The sequence below is a fragment of the Balaenoptera physalus genome (assembly GCF_965194825.1).
Source record: "Balaenoptera physalus genome assembly, chromosome: 15".
NCBI lineage: Eukaryota > Metazoa > Chordata > Mammalia > Artiodactyla > Balaenopteridae > Balaenoptera > Balaenoptera physalus.
The window spans coordinates 4,448,048-4,476,004 of NC_138894.1; the positions used below are offsets into that span (position 1 = coordinate 4,448,048).

The 27,957-nt window shown below is 44.0% G+C and overlaps 1 protein-coding gene across 45 annotated transcripts in view; it reads left to right on the forward strand.

The window, feature by feature from the left end:
- Positions 1 to 27,957, forward strand: part of LOC309643590 (uncharacterized protein) — a 105,826-nt gene that overhangs the window by 44,230 nt on the left and 33,639 nt on the right. For 10 of the 45 annotated variants that reach the window (XR_014253843.1, XR_014253855.1, XR_014253856.1 and 7 more), the window contains exons 3-12: positions 1,279 to 1,392; positions 1,867 to 1,972; positions 3,871 to 3,954; positions 4,288 to 12,637; positions 14,439 to 14,621; positions 16,596 to 16,775; positions 19,900 to 20,010; positions 21,048 to 21,187; positions 21,685 to 21,857; positions 22,348 to 22,548. Coding sequence is in view for 8 of the 45 variants with exons in the window: in XM_082426413.1 (XP_082282539.1) it covers positions 4,340 to 4,498; positions 7,710 to 7,904; positions 10,092 to 10,173; positions 12,185 to 12,210 (462 nt within the window). In the remaining 37 variants the exon portion in view is untranslated. Of the gene's footprint in view, positions 1 to 1,278; positions 1,393 to 1,866; positions 1,973 to 3,870; positions 3,955 to 4,287; positions 12,638 to 14,438; positions 14,622 to 16,595; positions 16,776 to 19,899; positions 20,011 to 20,049; positions 20,172 to 21,047; positions 21,188 to 21,684; positions 21,858 to 22,347; positions 22,665 to 27,957 lie in introns of those variants that run through there. The other 35 variants (XR_014253842.1, XR_014253875.1, XR_014253876.1 and 32 more) reach the window with 32 other exon arrangements.

The following is a 27,957-nucleotide window of genomic DNA, read 5'->3' on the forward strand; positions in this document are numbered from 1 at the left end:
GTACTAATTTTGTGAGACTTAGTTTTCGTAAAAGTAGAGTTCCTTAAGAAGGCTTATATCCTGAGCAGTGCAGTCTTTAAATGAACAGTTCTGCAGATGAGACGCAACCTGGGTCTGTCTGGTGGACAGTGGCGCAAAGGTGCTTTATTGTTGGAAACAGAGCTCAGCTAAAGAGACTCCAAATTACCTTGCAGTCCGTGTGGATTACGGTGACTTCCAATTGCTTGCAGGTCATGTTATACCTTTTTCCTGGGCACTTTTTGCTAGAATAGACCTTTGCTAGGGAATGATTAAATGCCTCAGAGTTAGTGATTTGATAACAGAGCCTTGAGGATTTGGTTTAGTCTCAGAAGGATGTAGGTTCCTTCTTTCCCACGTGACCACCAGTGACTTTAAATTCTCTTCCTTTGGCTCTTTGCCAGTCGTATCTGTTCAGGTAGAGAAGGTTATGCTGTGGTAGAAAAAAGCCATCAAAATCTCAGTGGCTTTACAGTAACAAGTCTGTTTCTTTTTTTTTTTTTAGTTAAAAAAATTTTTTTTTATTGAAATATAGTACAATGTTGTGTTAGTTTCAGGTGTATAGCAAAGCAATTCAGTTATTTATATGTATATATATATATATGTATGTATGTATGTATATGTGTGTATTGCAAGTCTGTTTCTTGATTCCATTTCTTGTCCATTGTGGGCTGGAAGAGGTATCCGCCAGCTGTAGACATTTAGGGACTCAGGGTGCTGGGGCCCTTCTCTGTACCTGGTCCCCCACGTGCCACAGCAGGGGGAAGGGGACCTGGTGAAGCTTGCCCTGGCTTCTGCAGCTTCTGCCCAGAAGAGCCACCTGTCACTCCTAACATCTCGTTGGTCATAAAAGTCATGTGACCATGCCTGACTTCAAAGTAGTTGGGGCCATTCAACCCTACTCTGAGCCTAGAAGGAGGGGAAGAGAAATATAAATAAACCGCCTCTGACGACCTCATCCTCGATTACACAAATCTACACAGGGAAGGGATTTCTCTATATTTATTGTAATTAGCACTGCCAGTGTGCATTTCTCTGCCCCAGACATTTTCGAGCCTTGCTAAAAAAGTGTCACGTGTCTCCACAACAGTCTCCATGCATTGACTGTTCTGCATCCTTGGACTCTTATGATACTTTGGAATGCTTTCAGTAACCATGAGTAGAATGAAAATAATAGTGAAGAATAAAAAGTCACCCACAGAGAGAGATACACCTCTTAATCAGTTGCTTAAACTCCACTTCTTTTCTTTCTTTTGAAAGTGCCTTTCAGGTCTTTATCAAAGAACATCTTTGTGATCAGATTAATCAACAATTGATGCGTGAGGAAGCTAAGACTAAGAGAAGATAGGTAGAGACCTTTCAAGTCTCTGATATGTGAGTTCAAGTGTTTAATTCATTTTCTGGGATTTGACTAATCACCACCACCACCCTCACCACCACCATCCTCACTACCATCTCCATCACCACCACCACCCTCACCATCACCACCATCTCCATCACCACCATCACCACCATCACCCTCACCACCATCTCCATCACCACCACCACCCTCACCACCATCACTAGTACCACCATCTATCATTATAAACACACATTTGTGTGACCCATATAATGTTTCTCTTCACACCATCATGGGAGCCATAACATTGGTAAGATTTTTAGTAATTTTGGGTTTTTTTCCTACACATTGCCTAATCTAGGAATTAAAAGGTCATGGAAGAAAGTGACAGCTCAGAACTGTCTTCAGGACTGAGTTTGGATTAAGCCTATCTGTTACCCTCTTCAATTTGCATTTTTTTTTTCTTTTCATTTTCTTCCTGCGGTACTTTCCTCCTTGAAACTTGAAAGAGAACCAGAGCTAAAAAATGACGTGCTCCATGGCCTCCAGGTCCCAGGAAAGGGCTGTATTACTGCAGCACTGACTTTTAAGTCCTTTACCACAGACATCACTCAGGTATGTCCTTTTAAAGTGCACAGGTGTGGGGAATTCCCTGGAGGTCCAGTGGTTAGGACTCCGCCCTTCAGTTGCCGAGGACCTGAGTTTGATCCCTGGTCAAGGGACTAAGATCCCACAAGCCACGTGGGGTGCAGCCAAAAATAAATAAATAAGTAAAGTGCACAGGTGTGGCTCGGATTTCCAAAGCTGAGGCTATTTTTCCTGCCATACTCTGCTCGGCAACCAGCAGGGGAAGCTAGAAGGACCAGTCCAAAGGAAAGTGGCACAATTACCCAGTGAATCAGAATGATTTAGCAGAATCATTGCAGTTGGAAGGTTGTACTTCATGAGTTTGCCTATCTGCTCTGATTTGGGTGTGATGCTCTGGGCCTCTGGGCATAGTGTTCAGAGTGGGCTTTCTTTGGAGGTGATTCCGTTGTCCACCGAGCCGAAGAGATCAACGTTCTGTCATAGCCTCTGGCTTATGTGGGAAAGATGGCATCTTTGACCCTTGCCCGTGGCCTATGATTTGTGTCTTTAAACACCGTTGCTGGCTGAGGTAATGGTGGAGAGTAGAAGGAATCTGGCCCAAAGCTAAAGCCCTAGAGCTTTACCCGCCCCCGCCTCCCACCCCCCCAAATATTAACAAAACAAGGATGTTATTAAATTACCAATCCTGGCTCCAATTGAACATATGCCAAGAATTCCATGCTTCCACCTCACATAATACGTTTTATTTTTCTTTTGGGGATTTGTTTTCTGAATCAGTTTACTTCTTTGTGGCCCAATAATCACCAAATGGAATTCTCTCCATCTTTCATCCTTCATCATTAGGAAAAAAACACAGTATCATTTTCTGGCAAGAAATAAATATCTCAAAATGAAAGACAATATTTAGTGACCAAAAAAAAAAAAAAAAAAGAATCCCTCAAGAGTACTATTTTTTTCTGATGAATCAGAACTGGAAGTGATTAAGGGCTCCGTACATTAAAACAATGAGCACTCGTGTTCATTCCTCCATTTTCATAAGAAAATCAAACATCCTCTTTTATGTAAGTGGGGGGCTACTTAACAAATCTTTTAAGTGAGCCATAGATAAGTGCATTGGCATGGTTTGAGGAAATTCATAGAGGAAATTAAAAATATTTATTTTATTGAACTAATATTCCCTGCTGGAGATTAAAGTAGCAAATCGAGCCCGCAACTGTAAGACAGATACTATTCAGCAACTGAGTGTCTATTTATTTGGTCCCTAACTGTCAACTTGAACTTGAGTAGAAGTTTTAAATTGTAACTTACTAAATGCTTATAAGAGTGTTCCTTGAATATAAAATTGGGTTGTTTCAGATTGTATTTTCATAAAAATATACTTAGTCTGATTTTATCTGGATTGGTGGATTTTTAAAAAATGTGTTCGGAATTGAAATTCCTGAGAATCTTTAGGGTGACTAAAATGTTGGTATGGTGTAGAGAATTATGATTTTAAGATCATGTATTGTGATCATGCCAGTTTGGAAAGTTCCTTATGCCATTTTATAACGTATTTCATAAGGAAATATTTTTAAAGGCATTATTTAGAAATCAGGACTAGCTATTTTCATTTCAGGCTGCTACCTCTTAGCTGTTTGAATCAGAGCATACTAGTTAAACTTGGCTGTGGCCAGTTTGATCATCAGTATCTTTTTCATGGATGTACAACTATATTTGTAGTACAACTTAATTTTTATTTTAGATTTATAAAGGAAAGGATATCTGGAATGGAGATGTAAGCACTGAGACAGGAGGCAGATAGTAGCTACAATATTTAAGTTCCAATGAGTAGTTACTATGTTCCAATCGACTAAAGAATTTTGTGTCCATTTTCACATGGAGACACTTACTATTTTGCAGGAACTATAATTATCATCATTTTACAGGTGAGGAAACTGACAACTCAAAGAAGATACTAACTTTCCCGCCCACCGCCTCTCCTCCAAGCTGGCAGGCTCCCGAGAGGCCAGGTTGGTTTTCTCCACTGGAGGCTGGGACGCTGTGGGGTTTCCCTTGCAGTGGGCAGAGACCTGGGTAAAGATGGTCTTCAAGCTCCTGGGGCAAAATGTGATAAGTGCAAAATGCAAGGCTGGCTTCCCATCCTCTCTCCCTTCATAGAAATTCTCCTGTACGACGTCCATGCATCTTCAAGCAGGCTTTTCCATGGAAGAGCTCACGTGGGCACGCGTTCAATTCAAGTCCCAGTGCGCTTTCCCCCAGGGGCCCTTTCACAAGATTACAAAGACTGGGAAACTCGCCCATGATTATTAATATTTAAAAAAAGTTATTCTGGCTTCTTTCAGGGCCATATCAGTTTCAAAGATCGCTGTCAGGGTGCGAGCAACTGAAGTTGAAATGGCCGGAAAGCGGAAACTTTTCTTCAGAGTTGTACAGTCGGTGGAATATTCACAGAAGTGTAACGTGACACAGGATGCCGAGTCGGTGTCGAAACTTTGTTCCAAACCATATTTGCTATTTGTAAAACTGGTCCCTCAGGGGCCAGCTACGGATAAGGTAAGGGGTGGAGGGGCGGGCTGGCTGCCGAGTGACTGAGACGGGGCTGCAGGAGGGGCTTCTGGCCACAGGAATTAGGGTTCTCGGGAGCGGGGAGAGATCTGGGGTCCAGCCCTTCCCACGCTGGGAGGACCACCTCTGCCTCAGGCAGGGACACCTTTCCTTCATGGTGCCACGTGAGTTTTGTGCCTGAGTTTGAAACGTGAACTTTGGAGGAATTGATACAGAATCATTGTGCAGTTTTGCTCGTGGGGAAGTGACACCATTTGCTTTTTCCTTGAAAGCCTCCTGGTCAGGATGTTGATGAAAAAAATATGGCGCCATGAATCCTGGTGGGTGTCATCTCTCGATGCTGAAAGTGTATTTTAAAACGAACCAAAGGTATCATCTACTGATGACCCAAATTTCCTTCCAAGAATTAACAAATCCCTCTCGTTTTTTTTTTTTTCCCCTAGGAACTCTATGCATCTGTAGTTAATCTAAGAATTAACATTTAGCAAATTACTGCCTCAGTGCCTTAAATGAGGTATGTGCCTGGTGGCTCTGTTGATTAGAGCCCCGTGCTAATGAGGTCACGAGTTCAGTCCCCAGGAGGGCTGGTTCGCTTCTCCATGGTTCCCCTCCGGACCCTGGCCACGCCTCCAGAGGAACACTGGTCACAAGTGGCCTTCTGGGGAAGAATCAACACAAATTCTTCACGATCTGTGGGAAAAGACAGCTCAAAGCAGATGCCTTGAGTTAACCTGGAATATGGCAGTGATCCCATGGGGTGGCTAAATGGTACCCTAGGAGGCTGCAGAGACGTACTACAGACTGTGCCAGTGCTACGCTTCCTGGGGTGGCTTCCGTGCTGGGAAAGCTGGCTTTGATGCGTGTGTGGGACTCTGTCCTGCGAGGAAAGGGGAGTGTTTTCTAGAAACAGTGAGAGGCGGGATGCCTATTCAAGAGGCAGAGTCAGGGGGAAGCTTTAGGGGAATTTGGTTGCATTTTCATTGATCGCTTATTCAAAAGATGAATCATTTGGGGACTGCCAAATAGTGTCTGTCGTCATGCACCCCCTGGGACCACTTTTCCTGTGGTCAGGCCACGCCACCGACTTGTCTCAAGCTGGCAGTAGACCCAGGAGTGAAGAGCTTTCAGGGCGTGGGGGGATTCTCACACTCACGCATTCTCTCCATTTTTCACTCCCAGAAACCACTTTTTCAGGTCCAGGTTCAGTTCTGAAGCTAAACCTCAGCCAAGCATGACTGGATGCATTGGTATCCTCTGAGGTCGTTTTTTTGAGTTTAGGGAAGGATAATGCCTAGCGACCTCCAGCTGTGCCTGGTGACATTCCTGGTTGAAACCAGCACCCTCGCTGGCTTCCTCCTATTTACCAAGAATACATTCTCCACCTCTCTTTTAAAAAATTTGTTTTAAAAATAATTTTGATCGCTAGGAGGATGCTTTGTATATAGTAGGAGTTCCGTAAATATTTGTCAAATGAATGCGTGAGTGGATGAAAGAATCAAATGTAGAATTGGTTCCATTTAGAAAAAGACAGTGTTTTTAATTTTATCATTTTATTGCTTGTCTCTTTACAAAATTCTATGTGGTTATTAAAAATAATTTAGAAAATAGAGATGAGCAGAACTTAAGAAAATAAAAATCACCCGTAATGCCATCACTTGGAGATAGCCTTTCTTGACATTTTGGGGTGTGTTATATTTATATCTATATGCATATCTATTATATATATGGGACTCAGACAATGTGTGATTTTTTAAAACTTATATCCAGAATCTTTGCATGATATTATATATTCTTCTGTGTTATTATTTTAATTTTTTCAGAGCATTTTATTCTATGACTTGACTTCAACTTAGTCGCATATTAAAACATCCCTGTAGCTTAAACTTTCTACATAGCTTTATTTCCTTGGGATAAATTCCTACAAGAGGAATTGCATGGTTCCATAGTTTTCTAATTCACTATATGTTGGCAAGTTATTGGTTAGAGCAGTGCCACCAATACGTACTCCTACCTGCGATCGGTTAGCGTCCTGCCACACTCCTCCTTTGTTGAACAGTGTGTTGTCATTCTTATATTTGCTAATCCATAGGCAAAAAGTATATCCAAGTTCTTCTACTTTGCATTTCTTTTTTTAAAATTTATTTTTATTTTTTGTTTTTTTTTCACTCTATTGCACTCTTTTATACTTTAAAAATTAATTAACAATTTTATTTTTTGGCTGCATTGGGTCTTCGTTGCTACGCGTTGGCTTTCTCTAGTTGCGGCGAGCAGGGGCTACTCTTCGTTGCGGTGCACGGGCTTCTCATTGTGGTGGCTTCTCTTGCTGTGGAGCACAGGCTCTAGGTGCATGGGCTTCAGTAGTTGCAGCATGTGGGCTCAGTAGTTGCAGCACACGGGCCCTAGAGCATGCGGGCTTCAGTAGTTGTGGTGCACTGGCTCAGTAATTGTGGCTCATGGGCTCTGGAGCGCAGGCTCAGTAGTTGTGGTGCACGGGCTTAGTTGCTCCACAGCATGTGGGATCTTCCTGGACCAGGGATCAAACCTGTGTCCCCTGCATTGGCAGGCGGATTCTTAACCACTGTGCCACCAGGGAAGTCCCTAATTTTTTTTTTTTTTACAGTAGGTCCTTGTTGGTTATCTATTTTAAATATAGCAGTGTGTACATGTCAATCCCAACTCCCATAGTGAAACTGAGTATTTTTTCATGTGGCCATTTTAACATCTTCTTTGCAAATTGCCTGTTAATGTTTTTGAAAATGCACATATTTGGGGGGCCAATATATGTACCCCTCTCTACTTCATGGACTATTGTAAGAATTAGTTGAAATAACCTATTTGAATATGTTTGAAACCGACACAACAATACACAAATGTGTTGACCACGTTTATGACCTGTAGGGTGAGGGTCAGAAGGAATGGCCATCTGGAGACAAATGGGCTGAGTCAGTGGTACCCATTGAAGGCTTGGGCAGCTCTGCCTGATGACGTATGGGGAGAGGCATCTGTGAGAAAGGGAAAGGGGCCTTGACCTAGAGATTTGTTACTGAGAGAAGGCCACCGGAAATAGACAAGATCGGTGGCAATACAGGGGCTGGCAGCTCGAAATGTTGTTTCAGTTGTTACAACTAGTATATGGTACTTCTCTAATTTGAAAATGATCCGATAAAGAAAAAAACAATTAAGACACTCCACCCTGCAGCAGGATCTGCAATTCATGAGGCAACAGGAGCTGAGTTCTGGGCTGTCATGGGTGCCCGTGCTGACTTGGACAGAGCAGCCCCAGGGAGCCCCTGAGAGTCATACCTGGACCCTGCAGGACGCCGAGCTCACGGCCATCTCGCACTCAGATGACGGGGAAGCCGTGCCTCCTTGGCAAGCAGGACCCTGTGAACAGGTAAGACATTTCCCTGGCTGGAAGTAAACACAGGCCGTCCTCCCAGATCCAGTGTGCACCACTGCCTGGCAGGGAGAAGGCAGGGCTTAAGTGCAGTGGGAAGAACTTGAGTTTGTGTAGGAGGAGAAATGAGAGCTTTTCTTCTTCAGTTCAAGGGCTGCCACTGCAGCCGATGATACAAAGTTATCTGACTGGGGTTTTATGTTATTTTACACCAGGTAAAGCTGCTTTGAGGCAATGCTGTTTCCTGGGACAGGGCCTGTGCTAGGGCCTGGGGACAAAGTTGGGGACAGACTGTGATAATCTCTGGCTTTCCGGAGTCTCAGCTGGGTTGGGGACATGGACGGTACACGAGGGACCAAGCAAACAGGGAGAGTGTGGTCCATGGCAATCATGCTCCAAAGGAAACGGAAATGGGCAAGGATCAGGGCTGGGCCATTTGGGATTTGGAGGCAATGCAAGGTCTTTCTGGGGAGAGCATATTTAAACCGAATTAAGAATGAGGAGACGGGCCAGCAGGTGAAGAAAGGCAGACCCAGGAGGGAGGAGGCGTCTCAGCCGTTCCACAGGGTGACAGCAGAGCCGTGAGCTGGTCAGGATGAGGTCTGAGAGGCCAGCAGGCATCAGATCACACCTGGCCTCATTCGTGCTTCATGTTTAGAAGTTTGATTTTACCCTAAGCGCACAGGCAAGGTAGAGTGTGCTTAGAAATCCAACATCATAACGCCTTGCGGAAGCCTCAACTCAGCGTGTGTAAAGATTTGTTGAGTGAGCTCAAAATAAATAAACAAATTGATGTTCTGTGCTTGGAAAACATCCTGTTTTATTTTATTCTATTTTTAAACTTTGGTTTTGGCTTCTATTACGTGAAAAATCACTCCCATTTAGATTTATTTTTGTTAAAAGACCAAGCTTACAGGGATGAGAATTAAAAGTCTGATGTTGAGAAACGTGCCTGAAATGCAAGGAAAGGTTGATGAGACAGTGTCTCCACAGCCTGGATCGTGCGGAGCGCTTTCGGAAACCATCACCCGTTGTGCAGGTGAGGCGGCAGCTCAGAGACGTGAAAAAAGGCTTGGCAAGGCCACATCCTTGTGTGAGGTCCCGGGAACGTGTGTCTCTGCTCTGGTGAACTTTCCGTGAGCCCAGGGCAAATGGTGGCCACCATGGCCTCACGGAGTTGCTTGGGCTCCTTTCTGTGGCCTCTGGGGCTCTTGCTGTAGGAGTCTGTGACAACAGGAAGGATATGGGATGGTCATGGGGGTTCTCGTTACTCCGTGGGGCACTGGGGGCCCGTGTCCGCTCATCAGGTAGACTAGGGACTCGGCCCCCTAACCTCCCTCTCTGACCACCAAGCGTCCACCTCTGACACCTAATCAGGGCTCCCACATCTTGAGGTTGGGGAGACGCCCAAGGAGATCAGTGGAATTCCACCTTTCTCCTCCCATCCCATCACTTAAAAATATGGGCTGTGATGATTTGGGACGTGCCACCTCTCTACACATTGGCATCTGGGTCCTCTGTCCTCCTGGAGCCCTTGCCGGTCCTCCTCGTCCTCCTTGAACTTGTCTCCAAGGAAGTCTGCTGTGATCACTAACATCACCCCTATTGTCTGAGGTCCACTGAGGTGCGTCAGGGTTTTGGGACGCTCACGTGGCACTCAGCCCAGCTACTGTAGATCTGCAGCCACCTTGGGTTTCGCCTTTCCTGGTAGGATCCCACCGGGAACTCTTGGGGGCAAAACATTTCTTTTGCAATTTAATCGTCAGCAGGTGGGATACAGTATTCCCTGCCTGAGCTTGAATTGAAGGAACCCGTAATCTTCGAGTTCCAGCTCTTGAGAAGAATGGCAGCTGCTGGAAGATGTGAACTTGACATTTGAAATTGGCCAACACCTGGGAGTTAGTGTGAGGTAGAAAAACAAACAAGGGCTGTGGGGTTGGGTAGATGTAGGTTCCAGACCAGCTCTGCACTTCCTGTCGTGCGGCTCTGGAGTAACAACTTGTATGGTCTCTGTGAGGCCCATTTTTCCATCTTTAGAATGGGGGTAGTATAGTCTACTGCATAATATTTCGGTGAGGATGAAAAGAAGAGAATGAAAATATCTGTCACACAAGAGATGCTCAAGAGACATTAGCTCTTATGTTCCTTTACCCTCAATAATGTCATGACTCCTTCCAAAAACAGAACATCCTTCAGAATAGAACCCTACCCATTTTTTGGCTGATGGGACATCCAAAAGGACATAGGTGCCTTTGTTTGGTCTGTGGTAAGTTGACTTTGCACTTTAAAAGGGAAAAAAGGGAAATGTGTAGTCCCTCAAACAATGACCCCTTTTAAAGCCTACGTTGGACTCCGATTTCAAAGAATATTCTTATTAACATAGTTCCTTATAAATGGAGTGCCACTCATCAAATATTTATAAAGAGTAGCCTGAGAAGCCAGTGTAGCGCTTGGCAAGCCTGGGGACATTTCCCACATGCTCTGTGGGATGGCGTAGGTAGGGGACACCCTTTAATTTTGTGACATGATTTGGGGGCTCCAGCGCAAGCTGGACTTGGCATGGTTTCTCCCAGTTCAGGGCCCGTTCAGGCCTCGCAGGCAACTCCCTTTGAAGTCCACGGGAGCTCTTTGAATGGAAAACATACACAACGGGGTGCTGATGCAAATAGGAATCAGGCCTGATGTACGTGGGGAATGAAGGTGCTTCTCCACCCAAATATTAGCTCTTTAGCCAGGAAACTATGGTTTGATCATTAAATAAAAGAGCCTCCTCCCTGCCCCCAAAACCCCACAATCTACCACCAGAGCTCCACCATCCATTTGCTCAGAAAATGATAAACCTGCTAGTTACCTGAGAGTTTTAATTAAGCAACAGATACAGACAGTGCAGGGCTGGTTTTGCTCTAAACATATCAATAAAATAAGCATTCTCAATTCCAGGGCAACTTGTTCAATGATAAAAAAAACGAAGCATCACTATCTTTTGAAATATCACTCATCAAGTGTGATCATTTAGAAAAATATCTCTATTAGAGTCAGTTAGAGATGTTTTTTGGTTGAAAATGCAGTCGCCGATGGAGTGCAAAGCTGCAATTTGTAGACAGGTTAAGTAAATTAAATCACTCACTGTCTTCTTTTTTTCTTTTCTTTTTCCTTTTCCAATGGCTTTAAAAGTTAAAGGTAATTTGCAAAGAAAATGCTCAGTTGAATTGGTTTGTAATATCTGTTAATGATCTTTAAAAAAATCCACTTATTCACAATCCTGTCCCTGAGGGAATAGCAGTGTGCTATCAGAAAAATTTCTAAAGTCTGAAATGTCATTAGCTAGTGATTTCTTTGAAGTAAAAAGCCCTGAAAAAATAAATTATATAAGGTATACAAGTGCGCAGGACAATCACTTTGATGAATAATATCTGTGTTTTTCATGCCGCAAAATACAACAATTGAGATCCAAGCTGCTAAATTACAGAGCTGTCTTTTGAATTACGTCCATGTAGGCATATCTGCTCTGTTTATTTCACACGTATACTGAGTTCTTCCATATATTTATAGATTGTTGATGTAAAAACAGTAGTGTTAGGAACAATTTTGATTATATTCCTTGTGTTTACCTTTTGGAAATACAAGGTGTTGCCTAAATATAGGCCTACAGGTGTTCCATCCAGGATGAAAACAATGGCCTGTTTCAGTGCAGCAGCCTGGATCCCAGAGCCAGGTGCCGGGAACGGAGGTGCAAACGCCAGGCAGCGTGTGGATGGTTCACTATTAGATAACAGAGCTGTGAAATACTACACCAAAGGGAAAATTTCCTTCCTGACCCCAGCTGGCTATCGGTTTTTGCCTGGAAGCAGGGGAGTCTTTGTAATATAATATTAGTCAGTGTAACTGCTGATGCTGTTTCGGCTGCTATAAATAGCTAATCTTTTTTTTTTTTTTTTTTTTTGAGGGAGGAGTTGGATTTTACTAAACCATTGGCTAGAGGTTAATTATACATTTCATAAGAAAGTATTTCCTTGCAGCCAGCCTAAATTTGTTACCTTTTAATCCTGCTTTACATAAGAAGGCTGGAAATATAGGAGTCTCCCCAAGGTCCTCCATTATTGCCATTATTTTATACATTGGGTATTTAATCGTTTTTTCCTCATACATTCCTTACCTCTTCGCTAAACTGCAGAGGGTCCCAGTTTTATTCATTTTTCCTCAAGGAAAGACATTCTCTTCTTCCCAGCCCAGCTGACCTCTAATCATATATGTGGTTCTTCCCATTTTCTGCTCAGTAGCTGACATCAAGAGAGCAAACTGAACCCAGGTAAGAGCAAACCACTGACTGATTTTAATAAAGATATTCTGTACTATTTTCTGTGTTAGTCCCTCCCTTTGCTTCACCTAAGAAATAAACATCTGAAACTTTTTTGAAGCTTTATTAGGGTTCCACATGTGGAAGCTTGCAGAGAGCGGAAGCACGTGATCAATGTGTTATCCTGCAGGGAACATACCTGTGTAACCACCCTCGGAATAAGAAAGACAACACAGCTATCCCTGATTGCTCCTGCGATGGGACCCCTCCTTCCTCCTCAAAGATAACCACCATCCTTATTTCTGACCTCATAGTTTTTTTTTCTTCTTTAGGGGGGAACATCATATAAATGGAATCATACGGTAGCTGTTCTTTTGTGTCTGGCTTCACTCTTTCAACACTATGTTTGTGAGCTGTATCTATGTTGTTGGGTGTAATTATAGTATTTTTTTCCCTGTTGTATTTCCTTCCATTGTATCAGTTCCATAGCACGGTTTACCCGTTCTACTCCTGATGAACGTTTGAGTTGTTTCAGTTTTAGGCTATTTCAGAGAGGGTGGCTGTAAGCTATCTTGTGCACGCCTTTGGTGCGTGTGTGGGTGTGTGCATTTCTGTTGGGTGTGTAGACCAAAGGGGGACTTACCACGTTGTAGGGCACAGCTGTGATTGGCTTTAATAATGTCAGTTTTCCAAAGAGGTTGTGTCAGTTTCCACTCCCACCAGCAGTGGGAGAGACTTATGCTGCTCTACCTCCTCGTTAACGTCTGGTTCTCTTGGTCTTCTTGATTTTGGTCGTTCTGGTGGTATGTAATTGAATCTCATTGTGGTTTTAATTTGATTTCCTGGATTATTAATGAGTTGAGCATCTTTTCATGTACATTGGCTATTTGGGTATTTTGTGAATGGGTTTTCAAGTGTCCTGCTAGTTTTCTTATTGTATTGTTCATCTCTTTTACTGATTTGTAGGAGATATATATTCTGGATATGATCCTTTTTTGGTTATATATATTGCAAATATCATATACCACCATGAGCTTGACTTGTCACTTACTTTATGGTGTCTTTGGACGAGAGGAAGATTTTAATTTTAGTGTAGTCTAATTTACCAATACTTTCCTTTATAGTTAGTGCTTCCTATGTCCTACTTAAGAGAGCTTTGCTTACCCCGATGCCATGAAAGTATTCCTTTATATTATCTTCTGGAAGCTTTATTGTTTCACCTTTCACATTTACATCTGTAATCCACATGGTGTTGACTTTTGTGTATGGTGTGAGGCTGGGATCAAGTTTGTTTTTCCTCCATCATATCTACTTACCTTACACCATTAATAAAAAAGACTTCCTTTCCCCAGTGCTCTGAAGTGACACTTTTGTCATAAATTAAGTACTCATTTATAGACTGATCATATGACTTTTTCCCCTTTATTCTGTTAATGTGGTGAATTATTCAATAGGTTTGTGAATGTCAAACCAACATTGCATTTCTGGACTAAACTGAATTTGTTTATGATATATTATTTATTTCATGTATTATTGCACGTTTTGATAATTTTTACGATATGTATGGATGAAATTTACCTGTAATTTTCCTTTAGTGTAATGTCCTTGCCAGGTGTGTTATCAAGGTTTAGCTGGCCCATAAAAGGAGTTGAGAAGTGTCTTCTTTACAGACTTAAAAAAAATTAAAACATAAATGAATCTGATCTAATATAGTGATTAAAAATATACATAGTTTGTCCTAAGTATATTAGTCAGGGTTCTCCAGAGAAACAGAACCAATAGAGTATACATAGACGTATATATGATCTGCTATAGGAATTGGCTAGCACAATTATAGAGACCAGGAAGTCGCTTGATCTGCTGTCTGCAAACTGGGGACCAGGAAGGCTGGTGGTGTAACCCAGTCCAAGTCTGAAGGCCTGAGAATTGTGGGGTTGGGGGCTGAAGGATGAGCAATGGTGTAAGTCCTGGTTGGATTCTTTTCTAATTGAAGCAGAGTTGATTTATGATATTATATTAGTTTCAGGTGTATAGTATAGTGATTCAGTACTTTTACAGATTATATTCCATTAAAAGTTATTACCAGATAATGGAATACACCTGTGCTATTCACCTGGTTGGATTCTGAAGGCCTGAGAACTGGGAGCTCCTATGTCCAAGGGCAGGAGAAGATGGGCATCCCAGCTCAAGCAGAGAGAAAATTCACCCTTCCTCTGCCTTTCTGTTCTATCCAGGTCTTCAGTGGATGGGATGGTGCCCACCGCAGTGGTGAGGGTGATCTTCTTTACTCCATCCACCCATCCAAATGCTGCTCTCCTCCAGAAATGCCCTCACAGACATGCCCAGAAATAATGTTTCACCAGCTGCCTGGGCATTCCTTAGCCCAGTCGAGCTGACATGTAAAATCAACCGTCACGGTAAGTATTTATTCATCACAATTATCTTTCATTCCAGGCTTCTGTATATTTTAAATTAGACTTTCGGCAGAAAACTGGTTTTGTGTGAGTTTTGCCTGGGAAGGTAAATAGAAGTTAGATGATCTAGGAGTTTTCATGTGGCTCTCGGCAGTAAGCTCGTGTGCCCAAGGCTGAACTGTGTCACTGTGTCTCAATCCCAAGACCCATGATCAAGGTCCATCCTGGGTTTAAAGGAGAACCTATAAGATGAGAACTTTCTGGACGTATGATAAGCATTCAGATAAAACACCTGATCCCAGTGAGAATCTTCAAAGCCGATTTCATCTCCTCCTTTTGACCCTTCGGTCACTGCTCCACTGAGTGTTTTTTTTAAATCTCCTTCAGTACTGTATATCTCATAGCTCACCCATCTTTCCATGCCTTCTTGCTGTGGTCCTCTGGACTGTGGCATTTCTAGAACACCTAGTCTTCATTTCATCCTCTTCTCAGCCATCCAAGTGCTCGCTCCAAAATGGACAGCTGGCCACCTTAGCCCTTGTTGACAACTCCTTGATGGCTTTACAAGGTGAAGTGCAGGCTCATGAACACATACACGGTGCCCCCACTGGCTGGGCTCCTCCTTCCTCCTCGGCCCGCATCCCCCTCCAGCATCTCCAGCTGCCTGCGGTTACTGGTGTGCGCCGTGGGGTTTTGTGTGTGCTGCTCTTTCAAATCCCAGGCATAGGCTGTCCAGGGCTTCCTCCTGGATAATGCATTCTTTGATCATCAGCTCAGGCCAGAACCCTTGACTCCTCGCAGCTGGGGCTGCGTGGTCAGCTTCTAATTTCCGTGGTTAGATGGTGACCTCTTTGCAGGCAGGGTCCGGGTCTCAGCCTGGTAGCCAACAGGTGCTCAGTAAACATTTGTAGCTTCAAACAGAAGGGGCAACACTGACTAATTGACTAGCTTGCATTCCATTTCATCTCTTTCTGGAAGCCTGAGATGGACTAAGATGGCCCAAATACCATGAGGTAGGGAGGTAGGAAGGCCAAGGCTATGGAAAGTCCGCAGATACCATCTCCTCCTGTACGACTGAATTCAGTTCAAATGGTTAAAACTCTCTTACGTGGCATTCGCTTTTTGTAGAATGGATTAGCAGCAAGGGTTTTCTATAAAGATAGATTTTTCCGGAGTAACAAATATGAACCATTTACTCTAAGAATTTAAATGAAAAAAAAAATAATCCTACTTAAAAGGCAACTGACTGAGATCCTTCCCCTTTTCTCTTATCAATAGAAGAGTTTACACAGAAACTCTATAAGAAATTGTGTAAGAGATTCACAAGGATCATTAAAGTCCCTACTAGACATTTACTTTCACTTTGTGAAATTGGCTATACTCTCCAAATGGTATCACATAAAAATGGACTTTCTGGGGCTCTTCTATATGAATGGGTTTTAGCTGCACAGTGGTGCCATTCATTTTATTTGGCCCATTTATTGCAAGTACATTCTAAATTTGGCCTTAATTATTTTTCCTTTCACAAAAATATTTTGTGGGATCTTTTTGAACCCTGACTACTTCCTTCTTGTCCCTTAAAACAGAATCCAGGAGTGTTATTTTTGTTCTCTTCTAATTAAAATAATTGCTTGGTTCCTTTTAACTAGATTCATGCAGTTATTAGCCTAATACATGGATGGGTGCCATGGGGTGCTTGAGAGACAGAATGAAAAGTGATCGTGTAGCTTCACATGAAAAAGGTTCTGTGGTGACAAGGAGCATTTTTCCTTTTCAGCCGGCGTTTTATAAGGGCCTTTAGTAAACCTGGCCCCCCATCCCCTTACTAAAAGACGATTAAGCGAAAGAATAGTTCTATTTTCTTTATTAGGTATACAGCCAACCGGGTGCAATTTGAAGAGGGGCACTTGATATTGCTGGGTATGGCACAAAGACCTGGGGTCTGGTTTTAATTTCTGCCCCTGCTTTGTCTTCCAGAATAACTGCATTTGAAGGGTAAAAGCCCCATGTCTCCTCGGCCAGTGGGTGTTTATCAGAGGACAGTGGAAAAGAGGGACAAAAATGCCTGGATATAACATTAAGAGTTGGCAGGACCCGACCTCTAAAAGGAAGTGTTAAAACAATGTTTTTGACATCAAGGCTTTTCTCAAAGTTGATGTAAGTCCTGGGGTGTGTCAAAGGCCCATGGGCTACATCTGACCTGTTGCCTCTCTTTGTAAGTTAAGATTTACGGGGCCACAGCCATACCCATTTGTGTATGTGCTGTCTACGGCTGCTTTTGGACCGAGATGTGGAGCAGTGGTGACAAAGACTCTATGGTCTACAAAACCTAAAAGGTTTACTATATGGTTCTTTGCAGAAAAAGTTTGCTGACTCTTGATGTAGTGTATCCAATTCACTGAGTATCTGCTAGATATCTACTCCGTGCTGAAAAATGTGTTTATAGGAATTTTAATTGTGGTCCTCTTTTGATGAGATGCTGAGGGCCTTTGGTGATGTGCTTTTGTCATGGGTGATCAGTATAGGTGTATAGGTAGCAGGAAGTGAGAAGGATTTGGCCCAAGAAGTCACGGTTTGAGAAAAGGTTCTGCCATGATTGTCTTGGTGGCAGGTCCTGGATCACGGCTGGGCTCTTCCTTTGTCTGCTACCTGGAGGAGAAGGTGTTGATGGCTTGGAGTGCACCTTTATTAGTGACTTAAAGACCTACGGTCACCTTTAATAAAAGAAACATCTATGGTCAATAGGTGGACTTCTGCTGCCAAGCCCAAAGATGGGCCCCCTCTGCACCAGTTGGTTGCGAGGGTCAAGTAGAGAGAGTCCAGGTGTTTTCTAAGCCATGAGGTGCTGTATTTGTGGCATAGATATTATCCATAAAACATTGGATAAGTGGTATTTCTCTTTGGCATGTGAGCAAATGAGACTTAGCCTATCAAAGATTTAATAAGCCAGTAGAAGCACTGGAATCTGGGTCTCCTGGTTCTAATCAGTGTGCTTTTCAGGGCACCATATGCTTCTGTACGTCACGTTTCTTTCCACAGTTTCAGAAATACTCAGTTCTTTAGTTCCTTCTCCTCCCTCCCTCCCTCCCTTCCTTCACTATTCTACAATATTTATGAGTCTGCTATGAACTGGAGAAAGAGCTGAATTTTTCAGGGAGAGTGATGACTACTTAAAGAAGAGTTGGAAAACCCTTAGAATAATTTTGTTCTTGGACCCCTGTGGCTGGAGTCCAGAAGTATAGAGATTTCCTCATGGTTTCTCCTGAGCTGCCCAAGGAGCTGGCCCTTGTTTTTGATACGAAGAAAGAGGGTAGATGGGATGGGAAAGGGAGAGTAATCCTGTCACTCAACAAAATGTTGCTGGAGACATTGTTTTGGATAGTGTGTGTGTGTGTGTGTGAATGTGTGTATGTGTATGTATGCATGTGTGAACGTGTGTATGTATGTGTGTGTATTTGTGTGTATGTGTGTATGTGTGTGTCTGTGTATTGTGTGTGTATTTGTGTGCGGGTGTGTGTATGTGTGTATATATGAGTGTATGTGTGTGTTTATGTGTGTGTATATATGTGTATATGTGTGTATATGTGTGTGTGAATGTATGTGTGTGTATGTGTGTGTATATATATGTGTGTGTGTTTGTATATGTGTGTGTATATATGTGTGTGTGTTTATGTGTGTATGTGTGTTTATGTGTGTGTATGTGTGTGTGTGTGTGAATGTGTGTATGTGTATATGTGTGTATGTGTATGTATGTGTGTGTGAACGTGTGTATGTGTGTGTATTTGTGTGTATGTATGTGTGTGTCTGTGTCTGTGTTTGTGTATGTGTATTGTGTATTTGTGTATGTACGTATATATGTGTATATATATATACACATATATATTGTGTATGTGTGTATGTGTGTGTGTATGTGTGTGTATATGTGTGTGTGTATGTGTGTATTTGTGTGCGGGTGTGTGTATGTGTGTGTATGTGTGTATATATGAGTGTGTGTGTTTGTATATGTGTGTGTATATATGTGTGTGTGTGGTTGTGTGTATGTGTGTTTATGTGTGTGTGTGTGTGTGTGTGTGTAACAAGATAGGAAAGCGAAAGAGAGATGGTGAAATGATGATAGCAGATTATACCAGCAACCAAAAGATGGAGATAGTCTAGGTTTAGAAGATTTGAAAGTTAGAATTTTTTGCCTAAAGTCCAAGAGAATCCCTATCAGAGACATTTTCAAATATGAATTGTCCAATTAGGTGACATATATGAAACATGCCAGTATGTTGACCATACCGTCCAATACAGTCTTAATCAGATTGTATTCCTTCAATGATGTGTCTTGTAATTTTTGAAATGATGATTATCAAATGTGCGTGGAGGAAGCAGCTTTAACCAAAATATTGAATTTTTTGTGTCCTGGTAGGTGAAGTGAAGTTCTTGAAAGTTCTGTTTTTGATACTTGTCCTTTTAACAGGGACGTTTGCCAGTATTCCCCTTATAGTCAAAGAGTCAATGTCGTTGGCTACTTAACGCTCTTCAGGTAACCTTGAACCTAAGAGTCATATGATTCCTGAAACAAAGGTACCAATGAAGTTGCCTCATCAAAACAAAACAAAACAAAATAAAACCTTCCAGAATCTTCCATTGTATGGTTGTCACCGCAAAGACCTCTGGGAAGTACAGTAGAAAATTATGCCTTTTCCTCCTTTTTCTCCCACATCAGTGAGTCACAACCCTGCTGACTGAATTTGGAGATGGGTGTATATGACCCTGCAATTCATCCTTGAAGCTGTGCTACTTCTCTGATATTCCCTGGACCCAGGGCGCTCTTGTTTTCAGAAATGCAATTTGTTTCAGCACAAAAAGCATATGCACTGCAGGACTTAACACTGATACAGATAACACTTTTCCTCTCTAAGAAATTTGTAAGCATTAACCAATTTATTTAACTTTCCTGCCGTGAAGTGAATTTTCTTCCGTTTGCTGTGGGAAAACCCTTCTTTTTCTAATTCTAATCTTTTAGCAAGTATTCTACTGAGAAATTGTCCCCACGCTGGAAATGTTTTGTAGAGGGGGAAATAAATCTCTCAACACAGTGTAAAATTCTACTGAAATAGATGACCTCCATCTCCTCAGTGTCTAAGCCTCTTTTTAAGCGATTTAGCAATGCTCTGGAAAAAAGTAAAATCTCATTGAAAACTGTGGGAACTATTATTGTATTACTACTACTGTCACTACCATTACTGTGTGCAAAGTTCTTAATGATTTATGTGTATTATTTTGTGCTCCCCAGAAAGGAGAGCTTGTGGAAAAGCTCATGTGCTGTCTCTTCAGTGGAGAGTTCAATCCAGGAATAAGATGTGATTAAGGATCTTGAGATGGAGGGTTACCTTGGATTATCTGGGTAGGTCCTAAGTCCAGTTGTAACTGTCTTTATGATAAGGAGGCAGAGACAGAGGCAGATTTGACACACAGAGGAGGAGAAGGCAGTGTGACCACGAGGCAGAGGCTGGAGTGATGCGGCCACAGGCCAAGGAACGTGGGCATCACCAGGAGCTGCAGGAGGTGAGAAAGGGACCCCCCCACTCCAGCCTCTGGAGGGGGCACAGCCCCTGCTGACAGCTCCGTGTGGGCCGGCCACACTGATTGCAGACTGCTGGCCTCCAGAACTGTGAGAGAATACATTCCTGTTGTTTAAGCCACCAAATTTGTGGTTATTTGTTACAGCAGCTGCAGGGAGATAGTGCAGGGACCATCCTCCCAAAGCATGAACTATTAGGTCTCAGGAGAAACTGACCCAGTGGATGAAGGGGAGGAAGAAACGGGAGAGAATGTATCTGCCAGTTCCAACCTCTGATTGTTCAACGGCTTTCCTCAGGGGACATTAATACCCCTTTATTTTCCTCCTTACCTCCGGGTCAAGCATGGTTGGAGACTGAGTTTTGCTGGAGGGTCTCAGGTTTCAGGGTCACCGGGGAGCCCCAGGGTGGGAGGGCAGAGGCCAGTAATGGGGAGACAAGAAGAGCCTTCATTGGTTGCAACCTCTGAAGTCTGTTGCCTGGAAGGTGAACTTTCAGGTAGGGGCAGCCCAGAGCAGGGTGTCCAAGTCACCAAGGCATAGCGGGGGTCTGAAGCTGTGATCTTCTGGTCCTCGTCACAGCCCCGTAAGCCAGGTGTGACGGGCCTCCTCCGACGAAGCCTGTTCCCCAAGCTTGAACACCTTCAGCTTATGGAGCTCACTGTCACTCAGGGCTGTGCATCTCACCTTCAAATGCAGTAACTGAAATCTCCTCCTTCAGTTGAGTCAAAACCTGCCTTCATGTAGATGCCACGATTGGTTCTAGTTTTACTTCCTGATGCACATAAAGTAGGGCGCACTCTTACACACAAAAGTTCTCACCAAATATCTGAAGACAGTTTTTCTCCGTTTTCTTTTACCAGGCAAAGCACTGCCCGTTTCTTCAACTCTGGAGCTGGGGAGGAGTATTTTTTTGGGACTGGAGGCCACACCCATCCCTTCTCTGGGCGTGTCATCTCCCTCTGTCTCATGGGGAAACTCACACCATGCACTGGAGCTTCAGGTACAGTCTGCTCAAGCACACGGCTGTCTTGTCTCCTTGGTTCTCACATCACTGCATCACTGAGTAGCTAGAGATTGTTTCTATTTTAGGTTTTGACAAACACATCATTTTTAGTTGTACTGAACACAGCATTGATGAAAATGCCCTTTTGGTAGCCTTGAGTACAGATGACTATACGGAAACATATGTTAGTACCAAAGGAGCCCTAAGAGCCCCAAGGCATTAACCAATATGCTAGGGGTGCTACTGTGTGAGATCTGTAGAGGTGAAATGCCACCCCACATCACGACATGAAAATACCCCCAGTTTTATACAGAACTGAGGCCCGTCGGTGATGCCTAAAGGTCAGCGCCAGTCAGCCACGCCAGCCTGGGGAGCATTCTCAGCTAACCTGTCCTCCCACCAACCTTCCTCCTCTAAACAACCAACCAGCCAAACCCACTTCTGGAGCATCTTCTGGCCTGGAGGTGGGCATGTTCTGTCTTCTCGTCTCTTAGCAGGAAGCACTGATTTGGCTTCTGTTCCTGGTCCAATCCAAGTCCCAGCATCGTCGGCGAGAGGAAGAGCCGTTGCCATGGACTAAAAGGCCAGTGTGTGCGGACATCCCCTCCACCACCTCTCACGGACGGAGCGGCCCCGCAAGGCAGACGTCACAGCCTTCAGTTTGCAGGTAACGACATTAAGCTCCGTTCAAGGTAACTTTCCCAAGGTCAGAGAGCAGCACAGCCAAGGTGCAGACTCGACTCGCCCACGCGGTGGCCAAAATGATTTGACGTGTAGAAGAGACGGGGAGCCCGGACCACGGCAGGCGGACCCCGCCCGGAGCTGACCCTTCCGAGCCCCCGCGGGAGCTGGGGGACCCGAAGGTGGCACTAGGGTTGCTCAACCTCTGTAGGTTTCCCCTCGGCGACTGGGTCGTCTCATGTCACATACGTGAGAAAACAAGGCCCAGCTGGCCCAGCTTCCGAGGTTCACAAACGTGGGAGTTTCTGTAAAACCCGATAACTATTTACTAAGTGCTTTCTGGGCCTCCTGGGCCAAACTGGGGCAGGACGGGAGAAGAGAGGCCCTAGCACAGGTCCCATGTAGCTGGAATAAACCTTCCAAAGTGAAACTCCTAAGTGCATCATTTATAATTACACCCCGTTTCTTCTGCTCAGTTCTAACAGTTAACCTGTTGATAATGGTGAACATCACCTTCTTCCTCATGGGCGTCACATCACAGCAGATCCCCTCACAGCCCCCCCAGGAAAGGCTTCTCACGACAGCCGCTTTCACTCTTCTGCTCAGAAGGGATGCACTTCAGTGAGCTCCCCCCGCCCCCAGGCATTATGCCGAAATCATATTTCCAGGGGGCAGAGGTGAGTGCCATGTACCTATCCGATTAAACTGCCCGTTGTTTTAAATCTATTTTCACAGAGACTTACGTCCTCCAGGACACAGGCAGTGACACAGCACATTAAAAATTATATGTGTATCAGTGGTTGCCTCTGCTGTGTTTATGTAGTGCGTGCACGCGTGTGTATGTGCGTGCACGCGTGTGTATGTGCGTGCACGCGTGTGTATGTGCGGGCACGCGTGTGTATGTGCGGGCACGTGCTAACCCAGTGGTCTCTTGTTATGAAGGATATGCATTCAATGATTATGAAACAATCGCAGCTTAAAAAAAAGGTTGCATACATATTTGATTGACCAGTTAAAAAATGAGGGAATTCTGTGAAGCACCAAATACGTAAATTACATTAAAAGGAAACAAGGGTGTGCTCTTCACCCAGACTTTTCTGCGTGAATGGTGGACCCTCCACCGTCAGGGGCAGGGCAACAGCAGGCCTCTCTTCCAGGCCATTTTCCTAATATTTCTGCTTTTCATCAGGGCCTGGGGACCAGGACAGTGGGGATCTCAGCCCTTGCCCATTGCCCACGTTAGAACCTTCATTAATCTGTGAGTTCTTTGCCCCCTCACCTTTACCCAAAGAATAATGCCTCCCCCAGAATTACACAAAAATCAATGGCAAAGTTAATTGAAATCTGGATCTCTTAATGTTTTTCTCTTTCTTAAGTGATTGCTTGGTTTCCAAAGAGTGAGGTTGAACTCAAAGGATGGCTTTAATTGAGGAGGAGTGAATTGGTAAGAGAGAGAAAGCAGAGGTAGATCATTTTCCAAGTGACTGAAAGATAGGGTTTTTTTCTTTTTTCTGAAAAATAATGTATTTTGAACTTAAGGAAAATAATATTGTTTCAGTGTTTTAAAAGATGTATTAATGGAAGTTTAAGTTGGAATTTAATAAAAGCTAAAATTTGCAGTAATTCCCTTCTGAACAAATTTTCCTACTATACTTTTCTCCCCAAGGTATCCACATTTTGCCTTTCCTTATACAATTGGCATATTTATCTATATGAACTGTAAGATCATCTTATACTTGATCTTTGAGTTTTTGGATTTTTTTAAAATTAATTTTTATTGGCGTATAGTTGCTTTACAATGTTGTGTTAGTTTCTACTATACAGCAAAGTGAATCAGCCACACATAAACAAATATCCCCTCCCTTCTGGATTTCCTTTCCATTCAGGTCACCACAGAGCACTGAGTAGAGTTCCCTGTGCTATACAGCAGGTTATCATTAGTTATCTATTTTATATATAGTGTTTCCCTTTAAGATTTCATTTCCTTTCAAGTTTTATATTGAGGCTTCAGGAATGTTACTGGATGGGAAGAGTGACCAGGGCATTTTCCACAGCCCGGCTCACAGCTCTGCTGGCTCCTTAAAGGGCTGGAGATGATTTGAAGGAGGTTGACGCCTCTTCTCTTTCCTCCCAGGGGACCAGGGAGGGGAAGAGGGAAGCGGGAAAGTGATAGAGGTCACTAACCACTAGAAAGAAGGTGTCCAGCTTCTTTATTTTAAGGATTCTTACTTTCCTGATAATTGTAGTGTTTGTATCATAGGTACTTGGCCTGTAATTTGGCCTCATCCTGCAATACTTTTTATATTTATAGCAGTCTACAACACACAGAGTAAACGCTATTTCACTGGATTCTCATATCAATTTGCTGAGGCAAAAGGAACCAATATTTTGATCTCTGCTTTGTAGAAGAAGAAACGAAGTCTCCAGTGGACTGGAATTTGTCCAAGATGACCCAACCAGTGATGGGGGTTGGGAGGTACAGGTCTTCAGACTTTTAGGGGAAGAGAAAGGGGGTGGAGGGCCGAGCACTTACCCTGATGGAGCTCTGGATAACGGGGGGTGGGCAAGGCTCATCTTCGGTCAGTCGGGACCCACACAGCATCCCCGTGGTGCCCTTGCTTGGTGCCAATCCGACCACTGGGAGCTGCAGTTCAGAACGCCGGTTCCCACTCTCGTTGGTGTCTGTAGCTTCCAAAATATTCAGACAAAGGGCTCCGAAAGGCATCTGGTCAAGCTTTGCAAAGGGAGAAAACTTATCCTCTGATTCCTGAAGGCCTGAAGTCAGGGATTTGATTATGCTTATCACGATCTCAGCTTCCACCGCTCCAAATGTGGTTAGTTTTGTAATTAGTTAATGTCATTACCTGTCATCAAATCCAGACAACGCTGGTCTCCAAAACTTCCCATAGCAGAGAAACCCACAACCTGACATCTTTCCACCGTTTAACACAGAGTTTCTTTAATAATCCTGGCAACTGTCCCCTCCTTCCTAGACCACAGGTCTGAAAGTTAGGAGAAAGATGTATTTCTCGTAAAGGTCATTTAAAATTCTTCAGTACCTTTTCCCCAAACTTTTCTTCACTCCAAGCAAAGCATAAATATAATCTTTTCAGCAACTCTCCTACTCTTCTCTATTTTCCTTCTTATATATGTCGGTTGTATTTTGCTTTGGGCAGAATGGCCAAAATAAGAACGGGTTTACCGTAGGGAAACACCCCGTTAAGGACTATTTTTATCTTTCATAAAATGCTGCTTGTCTTGTTACCCCCTTGCTGTTAAATCCTGGGTAAGCGGTTTTCTTCTGTGCTCCTATGCAGTCATTCGACAAATATTCTGAGTGCCGCCTGTGTGTGGCTACTTGTGGGTACTTGGGACACAGCGGGGAACAGACTGTTTGCATCTTGGTCCTCCGGGAGCTTACGGTCTGGTGGGAAAGGAAGACGATAGGAAAGTCAACAGTCTGTGGGCTGGACATCTTCCGTGTGCCCCTCCAGACCCCGCTCCTTACCTCCCTGTGGTGTGGGGAGCCCTGGGGAGGGAGGTCGGCAAAGGTGCATCATCAGTGGCCTCTTTGCCCTCAGGGTCTGTCTGGGTCAGGACCCTAAACGGGGGAGAAGGACGGTGGACTCAGGGTGCTGATGGCCCCTTCCCCTCTGCCGGCCCAAGGATGACACAATTGCTTTTCTGTTGGTTAGGAGTCAGTCCTTCCCACGGCTGCTTCAAGCCCGGGATGAGAACTTCTCTTCCTGGGTTTGGTTTTCCTAATCTTAAGAACCCTTCCAGAAACAGACCACCCGTTACCTTCTTCCCAGTCACCCACTTGAAGGCGCCTCCTGTCGCCACCGGACCCTGACTGCCACCGTGGTCAGAAGGCAGTGCCGCGGGACCTGCCGTCTTTTCCACGCTTAGTGCATCAACGATGGTGCCTTGTCACCTGCACACTTTTGGACTAAACGTCCTGGGGCTTCAGGCTGCATCGCTCCCTATGACTCAGTTGCTCGCTGATAAGGCACGTGATGTATGCATGCTCACCACACGTGCATCACTACACGTGATAAAAAAAGCACACCTCCTCTGCGTGCCCTCTGACCCTGCCATCCTGCTTGGCCAGCCCTCAGTGCCTCCCGGATTCCGGGGGCCACAGGGACCTGCCCATCCGCAGGCCAGTTCGGCAAGCTCCCCACAGCCTGCCCGAAAGGGTCCAGCACCTTAATGTGGCCGCGGAGACCCTTCTCCCCAGCACTGCTTTCTGCTCTGCCAATGCTACCCTTGCTCTGTGCTCAGGGGACCGCTGGTCCGTTCCCGGCCCCCCACTCATTTTTGTTCCTCTGTGATGGAGGCCCAGTTCAACAGCTCTTGGGAGCCTTTGCTGGTTTCATCATTTTGAGGAAGGGGTAGGGTTTTATCTTTTTTTTAAAGGTTGTAATTTTAATTTTTTATTGTCCTGATTATGAAAAAAATGCATCTCCATGAAAAAACCATAGAGAACATAAAATACAGAAGTTAAAAAATATGTCTCACTGTCGTATATAAGTTCCAGGGACAACTGGGATATACTGGGGGGCTTTGTCTTTAGCTTGGGAGGCAGGGCACATTTATACATTGCCAGGCCACCTCTGCTGACCAGTGTCTGTCTTTTCTAAAGAACTTTTATAGATTCTCGGGCTCTTCTGCCTGCCCGGTTCACACTGGCCTGAACTGTCCACTTAAGCCAAACCAAGTATTTTCCTTGTCTGCATTTAAGCTTATTGCTTGTATTTCGGGGAGTGAATCTGGGCTCCGAGCTCTGCAGTTCATGGCTTCGCCTCTTCTTGGAAACAAGGTCCAAGGATTCAGATGGCTTGGAGCACATTCATCTCAGTGGGTGGCTTATACACTCATCACTCTCCTTCTGGAAGCCCCTGATGGATGCCATCCGGGTGAGCTTTGCTGCTCTGCCCACGGTTTTCAGGGTTACTCTGTACTTCCCCCCAAGAGACATCAGTGTGTGTGAAAGCCACACTAGGATTTCCTGTGCAAAAAGCCCTTGAAATATGAAGTTCCCCTATCTCCTGATGATAAAAGCGATGCAGAAAGAAAAAAAACCCAACATAACAGCTTTGTTACCTGATGGTACTTATTAGTAAGCTTCCCTCAGAAAGAGCGCTGAGAGATTTCATGTGGATCTGGGTTATAGTCTGGGGAATTTGTCTGCAAAAGCTACCGAGTGGCCACCATTCCTGTGTATGTGTTTTTCGTCTGTGATAGATGAAATCAGGATAATATTCTTCATTTGGTGATGCACTCGTTCAGTATAAGTTTAAGTTTAAAACTCTTAGTTTCCAGCAGCTTATTAAAAAGCACACACCAGTCTGGCTAAAAAATATCCTCAGGAAACCAGGCTGGAAGAAGAGGCGGTGAGACAGGAGTGAGCTATTTAGCTTTTCTTGGAAAATGGCATAATTCTCAGAGGAACGAAAGGCCAAGCATTCCCCGGATTTTTCTCAGTCACACGTGCCAGGCCACAAAGTGCTGAAACCCCAGACACAGAATCTGGATTGATTTCAACTTCAGTCATTCAGGTGTTTGTGGCACAGAATAAACACCACCCAGAAGGCAGTATCCTGAGTTCCCAGAAGTCCCAAGGTCCAATATAATTTTAGGCAACACTTTCGGCTTCTACACAGGGATAGTAAGGTAGTCATTCAGTCCACATAAGCAGAATATTTTACTCTTTAAAAAGAGAAATCCTAAATCAACTGACGTTTGGCATGAACCTGCTGAAAGAATTTATTTTTCTAGGTCATGCAGACCTCGCATTAATCTGTTCACATTTCCATAACTCAATGGCATGTTTGTTGAGTGAATACTGTACAGTCCCATTGTGTCAGATGTTACGAGCTACCAAAATCAACACGGTATCTGCTCCTTTCAGGGAGCTTGCAGTCTATCCAGTGACACTGGACGCAAACGTAGGAAACAATCAGTGGATAGCACAAGGCATTCAATAAATAAGGATGGGACAGGAGTTGGGAAGAGAGAGAAAGACAAAGCTACTGGACTCTTTCAGAGAAGACTTGAGGCTGTAGGGTGTCATCTGGGGGAAT